At 29.8% G+C, this 21,722-nt stretch overlaps 2 protein-coding genes across 3 annotated transcripts in view; both read right to left on the bottom strand.

The window, feature by feature from the left end:
• LOC141529685 (neurotrimin) overlaps positions 1-21,722 on the bottom strand; it is a 108,282-nt gene that overhangs the window by 81,878 nt on the left and 4,682 nt on the right. The window lies entirely within an intron of this gene.
• On the bottom strand, positions 15,441-17,213 carry LOC141529382 (uncharacterized). 2 transcript variants are annotated; one of them, XM_074245885.1, is made up of 3 exons: positions 16,613-17,213; positions 15,669-16,017; positions 15,441-15,532 (listed from the first exon to the last, which is right to left on the bottom strand). In XM_074245885.1, exons 1-3 carry the CDS (start codon positions 16,613-16,615, stop codon positions 15,486-15,488), a joined length of 399 nt encoding a protein of 132 aa, XP_074101986.1. In that variant the 5' UTR covers positions 16,616-17,213; the 3' UTR covers positions 15,441-15,485. The 2 variants fall into 2 exon arrangements, with proteins under 2 accessions (XP_074101986.1, XP_074101985.1); XM_074245884.1 differs by lacking the exon at positions 16,613-17,213 and adding an exon at positions 16,145-16,606 and having other exon boundaries at positions 15,669-16,037.

Here is a 21,722-nt window from a genome sequence, read left to right as displayed (position 1 = left end):
GAATATTATCCTTCATAAAGCCTCTAGTTTATTAATATATTTATTTATTTTAGTCATTAAATTTTTTCGACTTCCTACTTCACTAAAGACAATACTTTAGAATTAAATGTTGTACTTGAGAGCATTTGTACGAAGGATTACTTATTCTTTGAGTGAATAAGTTGTGTATACACGGACAGGTTAATGTGTGTATATATATATATATGTTATATAAGCTGCTGGAAAAGCAATTCTTTTCCTTGAAAGAATTCTATTGTAAAGAATAGCGAGCTGGCAGCCGAGCAATTAACCTGAAAAATAATTCCGCTCCTCATCATCCAACGTACCCAGCGCACTAGTTAGTATTCTTATAATTTTAATTAATTCCTCACAAGACACATTGTTAAATTGTTAAAATACTTTTGCATATGAATTTTTCATCATTTATACAATATTATACTAAGGGTACTATTTTTAATTTAATTATTTAAGCCCTTCTAAAGTTTTATTTCTAAATACAATCTACTATCGAGTTATTTTCAATACATTTTTTAAATATTTAGAAAAGTTCACAGTCAATTTGATTTTATATATATATTTTTAGATACAAGTTATAAAATTTTCATTTTTTTTCTATGAAAGTCTATGTATAATATATTGAGTTTAAATATAACTAAGCAATTATTAAAGACAATTGATATAAATTAAAAATCACCCGATCGTTACACTCATTATAAATTCATACCGAGTAATAAAAAATATAAAAACCAAGTTATATAAATATATATCCAGTTAAATATAAGATTATTGAGTGGTAAAAAAAAATGACATGATTGTTTCATAATAACAAAGGATTTTACTGTTTTCTCTATGTAACATGATAACCTCAAGCTATAAACCAATGAATATAAACAATAGAAAATTTCACAATTGATATTATTATGATTATAAATACGATTTTAAAACAGCCTGAGGATATTTCTAAATTCTCAGACATTTCACGACTCCGTGGCTTAATCCGAGTTTCAAAACACGGTATAATCCCATGTTATGTGACTAATCAACGCAAAATGGAAAAAAAAAATACATTGAGCATTGTCGCGGTAAGAGAATAAAATATTTTTAAATTAACAAATAATATTTTAAAATAAAGTTTTCGCATTACATGTTACATATTATTGTTAGTATTACACTGAAATTACCATATTTTCTGATGTCGCATTATATATGAATAATAATGAGCAAACAAGCATCGTGAGCAAAAGTTATATGACGGAAGAATTTACCGAGTGACGATGAAACCGGCAGTAGATGGTGTCGACAAAAGAGCAAAAAGAGAGTTAGTAAAAGTGTATATGTGTGTATGTGTATAACAGGGTATACGCGACGGTATATAGCCCGTCAACGAGTCTGAAGTTATGTAGACATTTCTACTCCTCTGGTCCTGTGTAAACTAAACGTGAAAACACACACCCACCAAAACACTCGGCATTGACATTCAACAAATTGCATTCCAACGAATAGAGAAATTTTCCTGTGGTCAAAAGTCAAATTTATTTCTGAATACCCACCAACGCTTATTCAACGCTCATTTTTTTTTTTTTTTTTTTTTTCAACAGAGATAATACAAAAGAAAACATATTTCTTTCAAAGCCCAAATAAATTAGTGATTTCATTTATTAATACAATAAACTTTATTAGGGTTCAACTATTTTAGATTTTATACCCACAATATTCGTGGAATACATTCCATATTGAGAACAATATAGCCTGGTTACAATATCACAATATTGCTTATTTTTTTTTTTTTTATATTTCCCAATCATTTCACCAACTGTGTGTATAAAAACTCATGTAGAAACGCAAATTGTGTTTTGAGTATCACGTATGCATACCAAATTTTAATATACACGTCCGTTTTATTTAACCAATCAAATGTGAAATATGTAAGTCAAAGTGTAACAATTTACATGAAAAATATTTCTAACAGAGACGATACAAAAAATATATATTTCCCAAAATTGTTGAAAATCATAAAGATCTTACAATCGTGAATGACATCTTTATGATTATTATTTTCACCTAAGCTTTTAAAAACTGCTTAATTGGATATAAAATTTCCCATGAATATTAAAAATAAATTGAGTTGTGATACGATAAAATTTATTTACCACTCTTTTATTGCAATCTCTTTATAAAATCCTCCGAGATAATTGACGCGTGATTGTTAAACGGTGGACTATAATCGGTGCTTTTAGCGTACAAATAGTAGTGTAGAACAAAGTGTACATACCCAATTATTGGAAATGAATAAATAAAATGTTTAAATATTTATCAGTTGGCCGTACTCTCTATTCTGCCAAACAATTGTTTTCAATGTCCAAGTATTTTTATTTTTACTGGTTATTTCTTGTTTTGTATATTCAAAGAACTCTCATGTGTATTAACAAATTTATTTTTTCCATTTGTTTGTTTAGATTATACTGAATCAAATGAAAAAAAGTAGTACAACAAAGTAATTGAAATTTTTTTTGGATTTATAAAAAAAAATTCCTATTATTTTAATTTTTTATTCATTTAACAACTCTCGAAATAAGTGATTGAATAATGTAAAAATAATAATTAAATAATCCATTTTGTTGACAGCGAGTTAAGTATTGTTGTATCAAACAAAAATATCATTTGAAGAGAAATATTCGTAATTTACAGAGGGTATAAACACTCAGTGTAAATTTCCGATGTTCTGCATTCACATTATTCCGGAAAATAAACGAGATTTGTACACGTACAACCTCATTCATACCTATACACCTTTATTCGCGCCCACATGCAATACAAGTGGAATTATGTCAGTCAGACAGACGAACAGGAATACTGTGAATCGTACACATACGCTTTGCGGAATTTATTTCCCTACACAGCCTTCTCTCATCTATATTGCACCTCATTATTTCGTCTATCATCACCCTCATATTTATTCGATTTTCCATCTACTCTATACACAGCTAAATTACAAAATTTTATTTATATAGAATATAATTCCTAGATCTGAACGTTATTCAACATTTAATAAAATAAAAATCGAATCAAGTAAATATTTTAATAAAATTTTCTCATGACACTTGTCGTTGAATTTAAAACATTATTGTCGAATTTAATTTTTTTATTTTTACATTAATTAAATTTACTTTTTCAGTTTGTAAAATATATTCGGTCTACAAAATGAAAAATTCAATTCTGTAATCGTGATATTCTTTATTAATTAAATTCTTCATCGACGGGAATTTAATGAAAGTTTATTGCACTGACATCGAGGTAGAAATAAAAGTTCAACGGGCTTAAAACAAATAAAAACAACAAAAAAGTTTGACCGATTGTTGACACGTATTACCACGGGGACAAACACACAATTTTTCTGTTTTGGAGAAGATTGATAGGACCTATTCCTCGGCAACTGTTTAAAATAGTCACGATTTGGCCTACATGTGGGAGTACAAACATTCTAAAGAAGTAATCAGGTTCAATAAAAATAAAAAAACTGTCATAAACTTTCTTTCAGAAAGAAAAGGTCATCCTTTTTCCTTCGAAGACTACTCTACGTATTTCCGTTTTTAAAAAGTTGCATTTAAAATTTCTTAAAAGATTATAATTTTCATAATACCGACTTTACATAAACAGATAAGATTAATTTAATATTATTCATTTCGTACATAAAAAAAAAAAAAATACAATGTATAAAGTGTTTTACAGTCAAGTAATAGCAAAAAAATAATTTATAACGATTGGCGTAGGTTGTAAAAGAATATTCAATATTTAGTAGCAAAGTGTATAGTGTATTGAACTATAAACTCGGAATCATAAATTATAAAAACAATCCATTATAAATTCAAACGAACGTTAAAATGTTGGAATAATATTTCTCGATTGTAAAAAAATGTTTTTTTTTTATCTCAATCCAGAGATAACCTCAAAAAGTTGACGGATTAAATTTAAGATTCAGAGTATGTATAAAGCAATAGGTTATTTTTCAAAAACTTCAAACTTATAAAACACTCACTCTGGATTAGCTGACGTTTGAGAAGTGGCGTTCAAAGTATTATAAATTTGCGATGCAATTGCACATCACACGAGAAAGTAACTTATAAAAAATACATATTAAAGGTTGTAATGTTTAGATCGATTACTAAATTAAACATAAACTGACGGTGAAATATTTACGAAAAGTTTATTACCCATAAATTTTCAATGCAAGTGACGTATAAAATGAAACACGATAGCTGTTGCTCTGAAATTATTAACGATCAACGCAATTAAAGTCAGTCAGTACTACGATTGAAAATTTATTTCATTTTGTTTGCTAATCATACCGAAATTTTACAGCAACTAAATTTAATAAATTTATAATGACTTTTAATTACTTTATTGGTTACCGTCTCATATTTGTTGTAACTGTTATTGACGCTCACATAAATATTACTTTATTCAAGTTTTCAAATTTTATGTTAATTAGGTTCCAAACTTTATTAATTTATTTCTATACCAAATTGACGACAAGGGTGTGATAAATATTTAAATTTAATTATTTCGCTATTATACATATGATAACGTACATAAAATATAACCAAAAATTTATTAAAAATCATAATTAATTGTTATTGCTTTTTTCTTGATCATTTATATTGTTTGTCAAAAAGCGTACATTTGTGAATAAAGGTTTTCATCACTTCATTGATTACTTTGAAGTAATCAAAGGGTAAACTAAAAAGGTACTCTCGGGAAATCACATCAAATATACGTTCGCACGAAGCGAGAGACTCTCTGAGAATAAAATAAAAAATACAAAAGGTCAAATTGATGAAGAAAAGAAATAATAAAAATAAATAAAACAAAAACGAAAGCAAACGAAACTAGATGGACGTAACACGTTATTTTGAATTTGAAATGAATACCCGAGCTGAAAATAGACTCACTATTACACATAGTGTACCCGAGCAGATGAAAGCGGTCCACTAGCAGAATACCTAAACGAAGGGCTAGCGAGAGGAATATACGACGTATCGGGAAATAACTATCTGAGTAGTATCAAATGTTACGAGAATAAGTACAAGAGAATATGAGGGAAAAAAAAACAAAAGGTATTGGAATCGATGTTCGGTTTGTCCCAGCGGGTCTCATAAAATTGATCCAATCATGGTCAGCCATCCGCGATGGGACCTTCTTGAGGACCACACGATTTACGTCTACAAGTGACCAAAGAAATTTTTTACCAAATCCTGTTTCAGATAGATAAACTTAAACTGTCGAGCCGGAATTGAAATTGAACAGGTATACTCACCGATAATTTTATTAGTGTCTCTATCTGTTTTATGAGGTCAATTTATTTTATTATCGGTACGACTCAAAACTTATTTTTTCTGAGTACGGGCATTTTAATTTTATTTTTTTTCATAAATTAGTTATTCATTTTTTCTAACTGTACGTCATAAATTACTCAAAAAAACAAAATGAATAGCTATTTAGGTTACTTTTTATTGCGTTTTAATAAAGAAACAGACTATTAACTGCGCAATAAAATTCACATGAACTATTTGAAAGCCAAAAGCTCGTAAAACTAAAATGACAATTTTTAAAAATGTATTTTTTCAATTTATTCTTAATTTACCATAACGACAAAGTTATTTTGAAAGTAATTAATAAAAAATTTCTTTTTTAGTCTATATAATTATTATTACTCAATTTGTTTACATTTTCTGATTGAAAAACTTAATTAGCCCATGCAATTATTTTAATGTTATGTTTTATTTTTTATTTAAACCAAATATGCAATTACACTATACTTTAAAATAAATTAATATGTTTATTAATTAGATAAAAATGTTTGTAACATTATTCTGTTATTTAATGTTACTTTGGTTAGTTAGAGGAACGTTTTCTGTTTCTGAAGAAAAATATCAGAAAAACATATTTTGACCTACCGTGAAAGTAATTTTACATTTAACATTATGCAAAGAGTTTAAAGTCTAAAAGTAAGTAATTATTCAGAGAAATAATTTCTTCCTTTTCGAACAATTCAAATTTTTTTAATTGTTGGTATTCAATCACTATATCTTCTGATAATCATTCCCAAAAAATACCGTAATAAGTTTATCATGATTGACGATATTTAAAAAATTATTTTATTTGTTTTTGTTTATTAAAAAAATTACTCCGCGGTATTAATTTAGATAAAAACTTTTTTGATAACATATAAACAATAAATTTGAACAATTATGGTATGTGCTTCGTCAAACATGAATATCATTTGACAATTAAAATATACGTTGCCAAAATAACGAATCATACACGTGTTTTGATCTGAATATCCAATACTTGAATTTGAATTCATAATAAATAATATTTTCCAGATTATATGAATATTACGATTATTTAAGTGAAATATACCTAATGATTGACCACTGTAATTATTCGAAATTAAATTTTGATAACAAATACAAAATAATTATTATTTATACCAAATTAGTGGATTCTGAACAATTACTAGTCGTTGATTCAATATAAAAAATCAATATTTAATGATATCAATCTATATAATATTAAAAATAAAATATTTTGATTTTTATTTCATGATTATATATTTGATCATTGAATTTAATTCGACACTTGAGAATGTTATTACAGATACTTGATGCATAAGTAGGCACTACTAATTGAACGAAATTAAATAAGTAGTCACGAAGTAAAATAAAAAAAGAGAAAAAAATTTCATGAAAACTACAAGTACATAATTTATCGTAAATATCTTTTTTTATTTTGTTGATCAAGTATCCTTGTATTATTATTTTTTTCCCAGTCTTTTAAAGTCATTCAGTCATTTAAAAATGGAAAAATAGCTCAAAAAGATGACAACTCGATACGAACAAATTGCATTGTAACACGAAGACAATGAACGAAAATTGCAATTTCTATTCAGAGCGAATGGAAAACGATTAAATGAGAGTAGCAGAAAAGAATGAGTAGAGTAAGAAGAATGAATCTGTATACTCTGTACTGACTATTTCATGTACAACTAAAATATTCAGACGAACTACATAGATTCAAATACATATACAAGTATATACTACGACAAATAAATAAAAGTACCATATACCGCAAGTTATTCGAAATAAACTAGATAATTTACCCGAACAATTGGATACTTGTAAAATATAGTCTATGCACAGTACAGCTAGACAATGCAAACTAGATCAATTACAACTAATCACGTAACGGATGAGAGAAAATTATTATTCTGATGGGTATTATTAGTGTAACCACAACCGAGACACAATGCTAATGCAAGTAGTATCGATTAACGTGCAAAATGGCAAGGACAAGAGGGTAAAGGGCATCACACCATTCCAGCACCGTTAACATCCACCCATACTAAATTCTTTACATATATGTGTAAATTATTAATTCAACAATAGCTCAGAGTGCTATTAACAAAATTGTTAACTGCAAGGAATTTTTATGGTCAATAGTTTGTACCTATATCTCAGTCTCGTCTCTTCTCGTTTCGTTACGTAATTTGCATTGCCCGAGCAACTTCTTTTCCGTCCTCTCTCTGACACCCCTACCAACATACCGGTACACTGCCGGCAACACGACCGTAACAACTACGTGGTCCATATTTTTTTAATTTTTTTATCACAGCGTATTTTGAACGACTGGATGAATTTTTTTCCATTCCTGCTCTCTGGTTTCATGAACGCTTTTATAAAGCTACAGATAGTATATATAGATATATATAATATTTAAGAAGTCAATTGCAATATTTTCATAGAAAATTTCTGACGCAGTACGAGCTAGTTAAAATAAAATAAATTTATACAAAAAAGTTATTTTAAAATAAGCAATGTTATATTTATTAACTTTTTCTTTATTTCGATGAAACATTTTTATTTTCTTTTCAATCCACTTATAGTTCAAACAAACCAAAACATTTTCATCAAATATTAGCGCTGGGATATGATGTCGAGAAAAATAATAAATTTATTGAATAGAGAAGCATAAAAAAGTGTATTATAAGCTTGTGGATAAAAATAATAAAAAAATTTTAGTAAAAAAAAATTTGCCAGCTGGTACCCGTACCCGTACCGAGTGAAACCCGAGTCTTTAAATGTTCGGTTGATCGGTCACTCTTAATCGTTGATTAAAACAAAATAAAAAGTAACAACAGTTGCACGCTCGATTAAGTAACATGTAGAGTTTGTATTACCATATTAACTCGTCCGCGTCGACACACACGTGTTACACATCAATTTCTCCCGCGTTGCGGCATTCGATTCAACACCGTGCCACTGGCCTATCCCTAGCCCCTTAGCTTTTATTCTGTTGCTATAACATACTGCTTGAGAACAGCTCAACCTCGAAAACGGTTAAATGCCATCGCCGTTACCGCTACGTCCCGGAAGATTTGAATATCCTTGTGTCGACGGTAACCAGCAGTGATATCGATTCCTCGCAGCCTAGCGGTATAGAAGTTACTGAGTAAGCAAAGAGAGAGGAGGACAGGCAGGGGAGAAGCAAAAATGTTGGCACGCGATCGAAGCGAAGCACCACCAGGTAACACCGTATACGACCTGCTGTCAAACAGTTCTTCTCCTTGTCACCTTCGCTCGCACTAAAACACACACACACACACACACACACACACACACACACACACACACACACACACACACACACACACACACACCTGAATATTTTCATGAGATGGAAATATTTTGAAAAAGTATCATCACGTGTATTACCGACAATACAAGTAAAGCCTCAAGCGCAGTGGCTGACTAAAACTCCATAAACTACACAGCCAAAGTAGTTTAGTTTAAAATTCCCTCCTACTATTTTTGCTACTTGTATGTGAACATCACACTTCGAACCGAGCACATATTGCCCCAAGGGGTGGCTGAAAAATTATTGGCAACTATTTCAAAGATATTACTCCTCTATATCCCATCTGTCTCTCCATTTTTCCGTTCACTTTACTCTATTATATTTGACAAACAGAAACGTTCATTTGACAATGATCCAACTCGATTGGATGAAGATACTCGTATCCAGGGAATTCCTATAACAGGTGAAACTATTGCTATTGCTATTACTGTTTTAAATGATAAATTTATCTGTACTAAATTTTACCAATACTGCTTAAAATTTTAGTGTTAAAGTGCTCGCAATAAATTTTTAATAAATTTATAAATTTTTATTTATTATCGCTGAGAGGAATTAAATACCAATTCTTCAGATCTAGTTTTCATGATTTTTTCGTTAGATTCATATTCTTTTTTTTAATATTATTTTTATGCAGTAACTCAAGAAAAACATTAAAAGTAAGCCAGCAACTAGTCTGAAGTTTGAACAGTCCAAATAGAATGACCGATATATGTTTCACTGTATATCTGTATCACTGTATAACTATAAAGTTAAAGGTCTTACTGAAAGCCACTTACAGCTCTTGCAAGTACGAATGCAATTACCGTTGGGTACATTGAAGAATATTATGATCGTTTACAATTCACCAACATTGTATATGTAAATATACAGATATAGATATATTTACTCAGAGGAGCATGCTTGACGAGCATTACGTTTGCCGGCGCGATGGTGAACGACATCAAATCGATTGCAAACATTTTAAAAACTCGGAGACATCGGCTCCTCGCGTGGACCATCTGGTTGATAGCTTTATATACTACTACTCGCTGTTAGATTCTCGCGAATTTATTTTTTGTATGTTATTTATCTATGTTTCCTTCCGTTTTAGTTTAAGTTTTTATTTATTTGTGTTTTTATTTTTTTAGCCCGGGTTCTTTCCAAGTTCGCTCGTGTCAGACTAGTTGAGCAAATAATCGTCGTGCTGGGAATTGCCACTTACTGAAACTTTGCCGCTAACGTTCGCGCGAGACTAGTGTAAGAGCGATCTCAGCGCAACCATTGAGACATTCTCTGCTCCTTTTTTTTTTTTATTTCATCACACGTGTTTTACGTGACGTTAGTAAGTGAAATTGAAAGTTTTCAGATTAAATTTTTATACTTACACAGTACATAGACGTACAAGAAAAATTGATTTTTTTTCTTATCTCAATAAACAGTAAATAAATCTCAGCAACTTTAAATTGTGATTATAAGTTTTTTTCACTATAAAAAAAATTGTATTGCATTGAAGGATTTTATTTTTATTACATTGCACAGATTATCTGCTATTATTGATTAAAGTTTTTATTGATGTTATTCGTAAAATTTATCCGGATTACTGAAAATAAAAAAAAAAAATAATTTGATTGTGGGAAATTAAAATTTTACAATGCGTGAAATCATTTAAAAATTAGCGCTACATTCCACTCCGCAAATATTTTATCGTTAACATCTAAAATGATTGATGATAACCGAAACATGTGGGTCATGATAATATTTCGTATGAATTAATTTCTCCTACACACTTATACACTCTCGCTTACTCACATGGAGATACTCACACCTAAAATAAACATACACAGATTGGTAAACTCAGCGCCGTCGTTACGTCATCGTTCATTAACGAAGTTTAAGTATAACCCACGTATCAAACACGAGAGTTAGTCGATACTTTATCGAAACAAGTGAGAACCGAGAAAGTTTCTTGAATCCAATTATACACAACGGATTATTCTATCCAAGTTCAGAGAAGGTGCGACACAATGAAATTGACACAAACTTTGCTTAAACTTTAAAAACAAAAATGATTTATCCAATCCTCATAGGATAATATCACGTACTCCAAAGTTCAATCTAGCGTTTCGGCAATCGAATACACGGTTATCTACTGAAAAATGTATCTTAAATTATCCTATCGGTAAATTTTACAAATACGTAGTTGAATTGGTGAAAAAGTTCATCTTAAAGTATAGAAAGAAAAAAACCAGTTGACTAATCGATTGGATTTATTCACAAACTGCAGCAACAAGCATTTCTGAATGCAATTAACGCAGAACCTAAATTTACCCAAGAGTTTTTTTTTTTTTCGCTCAACCGATGAAGAATAAGAATATAAAAAGAAATATTAAAAGTGAAGTACTTCCAAACACGTCTATATTAAACTAAATTAATCAGCCAGTCGTTGAGGGAACTTTTTAATTGAGATATCAACTTTTAAAAAGTATGAATAAAAATAATAATAATAAAAATTTTCTCAACTCACCGACTAGTTGGGAGCTCGAAGTTACGATAAAGGTTGCGAGCACGACGCCTATTACAAGCCGATGACACGATCTAAAGACACTTCTCGATAACATTGTTATCACGTAGCTCATGGCCCATTTATGTTCTTCTTCATCCACCAGTTCTTGTACAATCAACTCACCTCGATTCAATAAAATCAACTAACCAACCAGCAATATAAATAACAACAATAACAACAATACCAGCAGCAATAACTTGAATAACAATAATAATTATTACAACAGCAAAAACTGAAGAACCAACGATTTAATTACACAGCAATTATCAGCACCCCTATCCCATTAATTGACTATCGCGCGTGTCGTCCGCGTCACGACTGAAGTTCTAACTTACTGGAATCCAGCATTATATTAAACTCAACCTCTTGACAACTCTCCCCACTTAGTGGGGCACGCGGCAAGGGTTTCTCAGTTAGACAGCGCGCGCCATCCATCCCCCACTTTCATTCTCCATCGTGTAGTTCATCCCCCTGTGCATTTGTTTTGTCGGTATTTTACACATATCTCTAATATCTATATACAGAAACAGTATGTACTGTAAAATTCATATTGAGATTATAAAATATTGTATTGAAAAAAAATTAACTTGATTCTTAAGAAATATTTTTGAATCAAGTTAAATTAATTTAAATTAAGAAAAATTTGTGTAAATTCATGTATTCAAATTAATATTGCTTATAAATTGCGGTGCAAAATGACCGCAATTCATTTGATTGAAGATAAAGTAAAATTATGCTTTTTTTTTTTTTTTAATTTTATTATCTTTTTACTTTATTGATTTTAAATGTACAAATTGTAAAATTTATTCATTATAAAAATAATTAATGACTGTTAAAAGTAAGTTAAATTCAAAGAATCTGATTGTAGAGGGTAAAAAAAAATAGATGCGATACTAATTTGATCGTTAGACTAGAATTAGATCTCCTCTTTACTGGATAAGTCATTACCATCGTCAGTCACATGGTTCTAGGTTAAGTAGAAAAAGCCTGGAGAATAATATAAGCTGAGCGACAGCGTAGGCTCTACATTTACTCTCCTCGATTTTCTACTTTCTTTTTTTTTATTTCCACCCAGTGGATTGCCGAGAGCACGGCTGACTGAACACGACCTGCATCCCTTATATACACAAGAGGTTGTCGGCATGTATAAATTGTGTGGAGGGCAACCAGCTTCTTCATGTCACTCTTCTGTAAGCGAGCAGGAGGACGAGGCTTCTCATCGGTATCGTCTCAAGTCGTCACTGAGAGGATCGGGTGGGAAAGATTTATCGCACGTGTCGTGCGAAGGCGTATTCACGCCCGATGACCTCGCCATAAATGACGTTATCACGGTATAATCGAGCAAAAAAAAAAAACTAAAGAAAGAACGATCGTTTTATGAGTTACACTCTGACATTTGCTATCCGCAAAAATTACCATGAAATTAATAAGAGTCATTCAAATCGTACTGATGAAATTTAAAGCTGTTGGATAATAACTTTATTTGCAAGTCAGTGGTTAATGATATAATTGATAATATAATAGGATATAATTAAGCAATTAAAAAGAAAATTTTAGATTTACTGTAATTACTTTGAAATAATTGACTGGATAATTGAAATGTTTCGGTTAGTTAAAAGGATGAATTTTTAAGCATACTATTTATTAAGAGTAAAACATAAATATTGTATGTATAAAGTAGACACGGTGTTTCGTGATCTTCTGTTGCGGTTTTCGAGTCTTGTAATTAGTTACTTAGCAAGCCAGACAAATGGCAGCTGTCCTGGCGCAGAGACAGGGAAATACGACACATGAGTCGTGTAAAGCAAGAATAAATGAAGCCAGTTAAGTACGAGTGTCGATCGTGTAACCTCAAATCTTTTCCAAACAATGTCAATTAAAGAAACTCAATTGATACTTTTTTTCTCTTTTGTTTTTCTTTCTCTTGTCATTTAAAATTAATTTGACCACCATTATTGCTCATTACTTTGGAAAAAGAAACATGACTTGATACTTTTCCATAAATAGAAAAATAGTTCTTATATCGTATTTTATTTTATTGAGGTATGAGAAACCGTAAATAGTTGAATTTTTTTAGATAGTAAAACTTGATAACTAATTCAAGACTACCTTTGCTAGACTCATTATTTATGAGTAAGATACAATTTATTGATAACAAAATTTAAAAGTAATATACCCAAATGGATCTAAAATTCTGCATAAATAAACAATGATTGAACGACGGACAATTTTTAATAATTTAAAAGTTATCAATCAATACGCAAGTTCATTATTGAACATTAAAACGATCTATTGTTTTTATAGAAATTGTAAGAGAATATTCTAATAATAAATTATTTAAATATTGAGAATGTATAATTATGATATAATATAATCCCAGAGCAATGATTAAATCAGAAGAAGATTGAAATTAAGAATAAATTTATTTTATATCATAACTCGTATTGCTTCAAAAGTTGATCTAAGTTATTAAAAATAATAAAAAAAAACTTTTTGACGTAGATATATAATGTTGAATGTAATTAACTTCAATTTGGATAGAATCAGTATGTTTAAAAATTTCCACGTGTACAAAACTAAAAAAATTAACTAAATACTAAAATAATTTATCCTATGAAAAATACTCGAAAATAATTACAATAATAACATTTTTATTATATTATAATCTGTAGGATACGTAATATCGATTGAATATCACAATAATTAAACTGAAGAACCTGGTGCTAGTACATTAAACACTTTGACTTGCTAAACTCCAGTTTAAATTCCAGAATCGTCCAACTCAATTTGCGAAGACTCACTATCTGGTTAATTTTTTTCTTTTACCACCTTCTTTTCTCATTATCACTCTCACTTTTCTCTCAATCGCTATCTTGCTCTAACTTTAATTTTTTTATTTTTATATTTTATCCTCTTTTACTAAGTACCACCAGAAACCCACTGTACTACCCTCATATTTACACTTCTATATATATGTATAGAGCAGACTTGTACTTTCCGAAGAAAAAAACCACGACTAGACCAGCCAAACGATGGAAAAGAAAATGACCAATTCTCACGTATTTCTTTATATCACCTAATTAGAAATTGAGACATTATTAACAGCTGATGAGATTCAACTTCATTTAGTTAAAGCGATTTTCCCACCCATTTTCAAATCACCAAATCGACTACTACGTAAAATGTGCAGGTGTAAATGAGAATTGTGATTGGAAGCATCGACAAAACCTTTACCAGTCTGTACTCTCAAGTTCATACCACTAATGTGATTGAACTCTAATGAGCGACGTGTTCTTAATTTACACGTAAAACTATGCACGACGTGGTAAATTGACAGTTAAGAAAACTTTGTTCCCATCATTCTATTAAACAGGTATTAACTTTTCAAGTATTAATATTGACTTTTATTCAATTACTATCATCACCGAGTTTGAAAATCCGGATTCTCTTTTGTTGTCGTAAATAATGAAGTAATTTAAACATTGATAATAAACATGTTTATCAAAAAGTTTCGAGACTGTCGGATAACCAATAACAAATTTTTAACTATTGACATTTTCACATTTACTTTTTTAATATCACTGTTGAATAATAATTATGATAGAGACACTGACAAATTTTTAATTGAAACATTCATAGTCCACGTAAAGATGAAATTAATATACATAAAATGCAATAAATATGTGCTTTTACTGGAAATATTAGATATTTTTATGTAAATAGAGTACATGAAGAGAATTTATCACCTAACTGATGCGAATAAATCCCAACTAGAAAAAAGTGATATCTTTTTAAATATTACACGATCACACGATATGTTATGGAGTCTGCTCAAAGTTATTTTTTCATTAGAAATGAAAGAAACCACAAAACAAACGATACGATTTTTATTTTACGTATAATCGAAAAGACATTTAAATGTGTGTCAATCTATATTAATACCGGAATTCCGCCCGTCAATCCTAGTAATATATGTGAGTAACGAATAATTAATTAGTTACCTTTTATAGTTTCAATGATTTATAATGTTTTATAATGCATTACTTAAATCAAATATTAAAGATATACATAAATTATAAAAGTAAAAGAATTCAATATAATTTTTAAGTACATTATTAATAATATTGAACTCAGTTCCTTAATTTATAAATTTTTAATAATATTGGATATATTTTGTTCAGGTGAGTTAATAAAATTTCAAAAATTTCAGCAGTCTGCAAGTCAATATATTTTTTTACAGTATTATTGATCACGTGTAATGTCTACGACAAGGACCATCGTGAAGTTTATAATAATCTGTAAAAATAAAAAAAAAAAATAAAAACAATAAATAATAAAACATACAAAGATGAACATAAATAGAGAGATATTTATGAAAACGTAGTATGCTCGACGTGAAAACAGAAACTGATAAACGATCGTCATTGCTTACTTGTTCTGTACGCCATCACGTCGTACGTTCCATTATTTTCTTTATTTTCTTTACTATTAAATTCAGTGCAAGCATTGTGACATAACATATGGCAAATACTTGGGAAAGATCGATCCTCATGATCACGATCTCTAGCGCAAATAGTGAGAATTCCATCGCCATCGAAATCTTCTTTTAGTAGTAATTGATAGTCTATGGTAGTTTCATCTTCATCGTCCATACCATCGGTTTTATTTCTATCGTTATTATCATTATCATCACCATTCTCAGTTAAATTATTTTCTTTGGTATCCAGAAGTTTAGTATCATCATCGCAGTGACTGCAGTGACACAAATTGGACTGTGCGAACTGTATCAAAGCAAAGATGGCTACAAAGTTTCACATGAATTAAAATATTAAAATATTAAAAGAAAACAAAAAGTTAATTAATGAAATTTCTCTTGAATAATTATCAACTGAAGATATCTTTACTTACTCAATATCAAAGTGAAGACAAGAATTTCACGGTGTAAATTCATTTATAAATAACTATGAAAACACGCGCAGTAATTACTATTAATGCAAGAGTAGTGAATTGCAAATAGATAAAATAAATTACAAGATACGTCCAGTTTGATATTGATTAAACCACTGGAAGTACTGAGTCACTGAAGAGATCCAAAGAGAGACACAGTGCCGTGTTCACTGGAGTGATTAAATGTTATACCATTTCAAAGGAATGACTAAGACGAAAGTTTATGTCACAAGACCCGAAAGTTAAAACCGAGGAGCATTTAGATTGAATTAAACTTACAACTATTTCAAATAATCAACCTTCAATTCTAAGTACTCGAGACAAAATATAGATACTTTTCCGCAATGCTTAACATCAAGCAATTCAATTGCTATGTTATTGTTTAAAGATGTTGAAAATGAGGCTATCAGTATTAACATTATGACCTACCATTATTTTTACTCTATTATCATCAGAATTTTATTATCTTAGAAGATTACTGTCAGAACAACCTCAATATGTTGAAGTATAATATTCAAGACTAGAGACATAATCCACAGTAATACATATCTCTCAAATTGTCTATTAATTCTTCCACACGTGTATATCGTATATATATTAATACATACTGTCAGTTACTGTCTTGCAAGTCACGAATCACCAGGTGACAATAGTATGCCCTGGGCACATAACAACCAACTGCCAACTATGTAGTAATATATAGATATACATATGTGGTTGTAGTTCTAAGTCATAAACCTACCACCATCACCTAACCACCACCAACACCACTCGATTTGCATTTTCATTTACCAAAGTCCATTGTTCATTATTATTGTGCGCAAATGTTACCAACACGTCAACTGGCCCTGAGGCTGTACAACGCCAACGGGGAATAACATTTCCACCATGGAAATACCGTTGATTTATTACCATACCGTAGTGGCGGAAGTTAAGTTGAGCAACCGAACGAGAAAACATGAAACTTGCCAATCTTGAGAAGCAAACTAAGTTTTGCCACTTTAGCGCTTTAGCTTACGAAATGCTTACGTGACCGTCCAAACAGAAATAAACCCTGACTCGTAAAATTTATATATATATGAATCTATAGCTTATCATACACTCACAAATACATACATACATTTTTATGCATTATTACGCAGGGAAAGATAAATTGTTTTCTTAAAAAAATTCGAATCTGAAAATCGCTTTAAAATAATCAAGAATAAATATTGTGATTGTATTTTCAATCAAACAATCAATTTATCTTTTTGAAAATAAACATATAATGATTGTTATTTTATTATGATTTACTATCTTACGTAAAGATAGTAAAATTTGAATAAATAAATATCTTGTTATTTATAAAATTTAAAAATTATTGTAAGATATTAAAAAGATTCAGAAAGCAATATTTTTAAATATTCAACGACATCTATTACAATAAAAGTTTATCTCATCAAATGTAGCTTTTATATTTTGAAAACGATAGCAATTAACTAATACAAATTATTCATGATTTAAAGGCGAAACTCATCAACGCTGATGTCGACGATTGCTTTGAATATTTCATTTAGTGAATCTCAATAAATCAAGAATTATTAATAATACCATTAAATATATTCATGATCCTTTAAACAAAAATTACTTTTAATATTCCAAGTCACAAATGACTTAAATAGCTAATAACAAAAATCGATAGCTTAAATAAGAATCTTTATATATTATTTTGACAGTGGTTATTTATAATTTTTACAAAATAAAATACGATTTAGTTACTCTAATAAATTCAGAGTAATTGAAATGCATAAACTATTTACTTTTTAATATATTATTGTGATTGTTAATACTAATGAATTTAGAAAAGAGAAAACAAAGCAATAATAATAAAAAAAAATGCGTATATTCTATCCTGCAAACATCCTGCGTATGCTATTGTAGCGGAAAAGTACATTCATAAAAATAAAAAAAGTCAAAGCGAGCGTGTGTAAATGTCGCATTTCAACCCTCCGGTAAAATGTCACTGAGACCGACAAAAAAATAAAAAGAAATGACTATATATTTATCTTATTCTACGTCGTTACGAAATGAAATTTTTAATTTCTCTCGGATGAATATAAAAATAACAAACATTAGTAAATAATAAAAATGATTAATTTTAATACTTTTTAACAAAAATTTATAAATATAGTTTGTGTATACCGAATAAATAAATAATTCAATATGTACCATTTTGTATTTTTACTATTTACATTGAATCATAATAATTCTTTAAAATGAGCACGATTTTTTGGCTTAGCTATAACCATATTAAGCTGATACGCTAAAACCATCAAACGAAAAAATTGAACCAGAAGTATATTGTGTGTGTTATAGGTGTACATACTCAACAAATATGAACATTCAAATACAAATAACGTATATAGATGTATACTATTTCAACTGTTCAATTCGTATTGCCATATCCAATCTTCTCTTCTTGTCACACAGAGAGTATTCACCTGTGGGTGTATACGTCACTCACCGAATCTATTGGAATATCTAAAACTGGTTTATTTCGATATCCCACGGGTTCAGAGTGTACACCACTCTCTGAATCAGTTTGAATATAATCTTGGATAGAGTAACGTTCAATGAAAAGAGAGAAAAAACAGTTGTATAAACATACTACTGCCGCTAATACTGCAGTGCTGCTGCTGCTGTACAGCATCAGTACATTCAGAGACTTGAATCTAATTTCTGTTCCATCAATAACGAATCAATAACTCCTTAACAATTTCTCTAACTTTCTACAATTTGCAAAACAATCAAAAAGAAATATTATTGTAAAGAGGATGTTACTAAAATGGTTATTGAACAGTTATTGTTTTGGAAATTCGATATTTTTAATAGTTTAACGGATGAAAGAAGAATAAAAATAAAAAATGTTTCCAAACTCCAACAATTAAATTGCCAAGTGAATCGAAAGGGTGTACGTCACGAGAAGCCTACGTAAAACAAGATAGCACGTGTCTCTGATCTGTACCAATGCAGTCGTAGCATGCAGAAAAATTGACACGTAGACGTGATTATAAGTCTTATGCTACACTGCATCCTTTACCTTATCGACGATTTCTTTTCTAAATCTGCAAGTAACTTTACGTCATTGAACACAAAGAATAACGTCTGTTAAATTCCCCGCGTAATACTCGAGTCATATTTACCCACGCATATGCACATCGCGACACGTGTTTGCATAATGACTCAAACGATGAATCGAGTTAAATTTTAGAATTTATCTTTTTAAATTACATTTAGTTAGATGAGTATAAATAATGAATGAAGATAACTATTTTGTTCGTTTAAATATTCAAGTTTAATCTTTAATCATTTAACAATCAAATTAAGTATTCAATTCTTAAAATTTATCGAATAATGAATGAACGATTAAATTACAGTGGATGTAACATCAAAATTTTGAGATAAAAGGGAACGCTAATTAACCAGTTTGCTTGGCAGAATTCATAAGTACAGGAAATTACTTCTAATAGTAATCGCTAACGTAATTTTGATTTTACTAATTTTAAGACAGCTGTCTGATATTTAATTGTCAATATGGTGATTAAAATCAATATTATTGATGGTGTTCAAGCTGATATGAAAATAGATTGTAAGCCAATAATTATGCATACATGTCTATCAATAAACCGTCTTGGTGATAAACTATAACTAAAGACAATCCATTTCATGTTCTTAATACACAAGTGCAATAGTCTGATGACCTACTCTTAATTCGATATCGCAACTATAATTAAAAATGAAAAGCCCAAAAATACATGCCAACGTAATTGAATAAAGTAAATTTGATATTCCTGACGAAATTGGTAACCGCGATTATACATGATGTATAGACATTTAAATTCAATATTTACTACTTCGACTGAAATAAATGACTCAAAAAATATATAAATTTTCAAGAGTTGTTTATATTCACAAGAATCTTATGACATTTATAGTTCAACAAATAATAATTCAAAGAAACTTTAAAAAATATTGTTTCTTACCGCCGTAAAGAAATGAAAACGTAACAAGGAATCAGAGCAAAGCACACGCCGGTCGTCTCAGTGTCCCTAAGGAAGTATTCAAATTCCAATATTCAAAACTAGGGCAGCCATATAAATTTCGTCCAATATAAATAAAAATCGTATGAGAAAAATAATATGAATAAGCTATGAAGAGGAAATTAAAATTTAATAGAGAACATATAAGATAATAAACTAAAATAAAGTCATACAAATATATGTGTTTATTCATATATATTTGTATGAGAGAACTGATTTGCGTTTACATGTATATAGAGTCTTGTGGGAAACGCACATGTCAGTTCATCGGCCCAACGAGAATGAAGCACCACGTCAATTCTCATTCTGCTTTTGTACGTCTTCGTGGATAAAGAAAATAAGGGTTGCCCAAATGCACGAAAGCCACCATTAGAGTCACGTTTTACGAAAATTTTCTCTTGGTATTTTTCATTTATATAAATGTATATATATAAATGTGTATATATATATATATATATATATATACATATATATTTACCTACGTGAATAAATATACACATACAAACTCGCAGGTGTATGAATATACATATATTATACTTATACCCATACTTAAACATGAAGCGAAGTAATTTTGAATGAGTCTAAATCACGACCACGCGATTTCAGATCTAAACAGTGAAGAAAAAGTTGATGAAACTAATTTAACTACTATCGCAATGTAAATCTGCTACAAATGTCTTTTGTGGGCGCAAGGTGTTCAATTTGCCAATGTCTCAGTAGTTCCTATTTTGACATGTTAAATGACTTGATAAATTACCCACAACTCATATATATTTCAATATCTAAATTGGTATAGTCGTTAAGTCGTTACCTTTAAGTCGTTGAATATTTCAAGGAACGAGCCAAGAAGGTCGAAAAAATAAGGATCGGCTAAAAAAGTTATGACTAAGTGCTCAAATAAATTACACCACCCGAACGTTATTAAGTCGCAGCAATACAAAGAAATAGTTTAATTTTTAAATTAACCAAAGAAGCAACATCATCGTGCCTTCCATCAATCGTTTTATCGTGTTAAAAAGTCAATTAATAGATATAGCGGTGCTGGTGGTTAACTTACAATATTGCATAGTGGATTCAAATTGCATCAGCAATTTTATCGTCAGGTAGGGGAAGGGGAAAGGGTTCATAATGAAAGAATAGTTGGAGCCCCTAGATTTATGTATAGATATATAAGAAAATACAAAAATGCAACCACCCATTTGCTTTTAAACGCGATAGGGCTACCGTATATACTTGATTCAACAAAGCAAATCAGAATTCGACACGCGAAAGTAGCATGAGCTATCACGCAAAGTCACTTTTCCTTCCATTTCTTCGTCATCATACCTTTGCACTTAACTTTTACCAATTATTATCGTTCTTTAAACTTTTTTATCTTGTTTTGCTGTTTAAATTTCTTCATGATAGTCAGACCAAACTGACTTTATAATAAATTCTATTGTTCTAATGAAATAAAGCTT

The sequence above is a fragment of the Cotesia typhae genome, unplaced genomic scaffold (genome assembly GCF_013202065.1).
Source record: "Cotesia typhae breed Kobodo isofemale line unplaced genomic scaffold, CoteBio_Ctyphae contig_48, whole genome shotgun sequence".
Taxonomy (NCBI): Eukaryota; Metazoa; Arthropoda; class Insecta; order Hymenoptera; family Braconidae; genus Cotesia; species Cotesia typhae.
The sequence above is the reverse complement of the archived record's forward strand: the minus strand, read 5'-3'. Positions and strand labels throughout refer to the sequence as shown.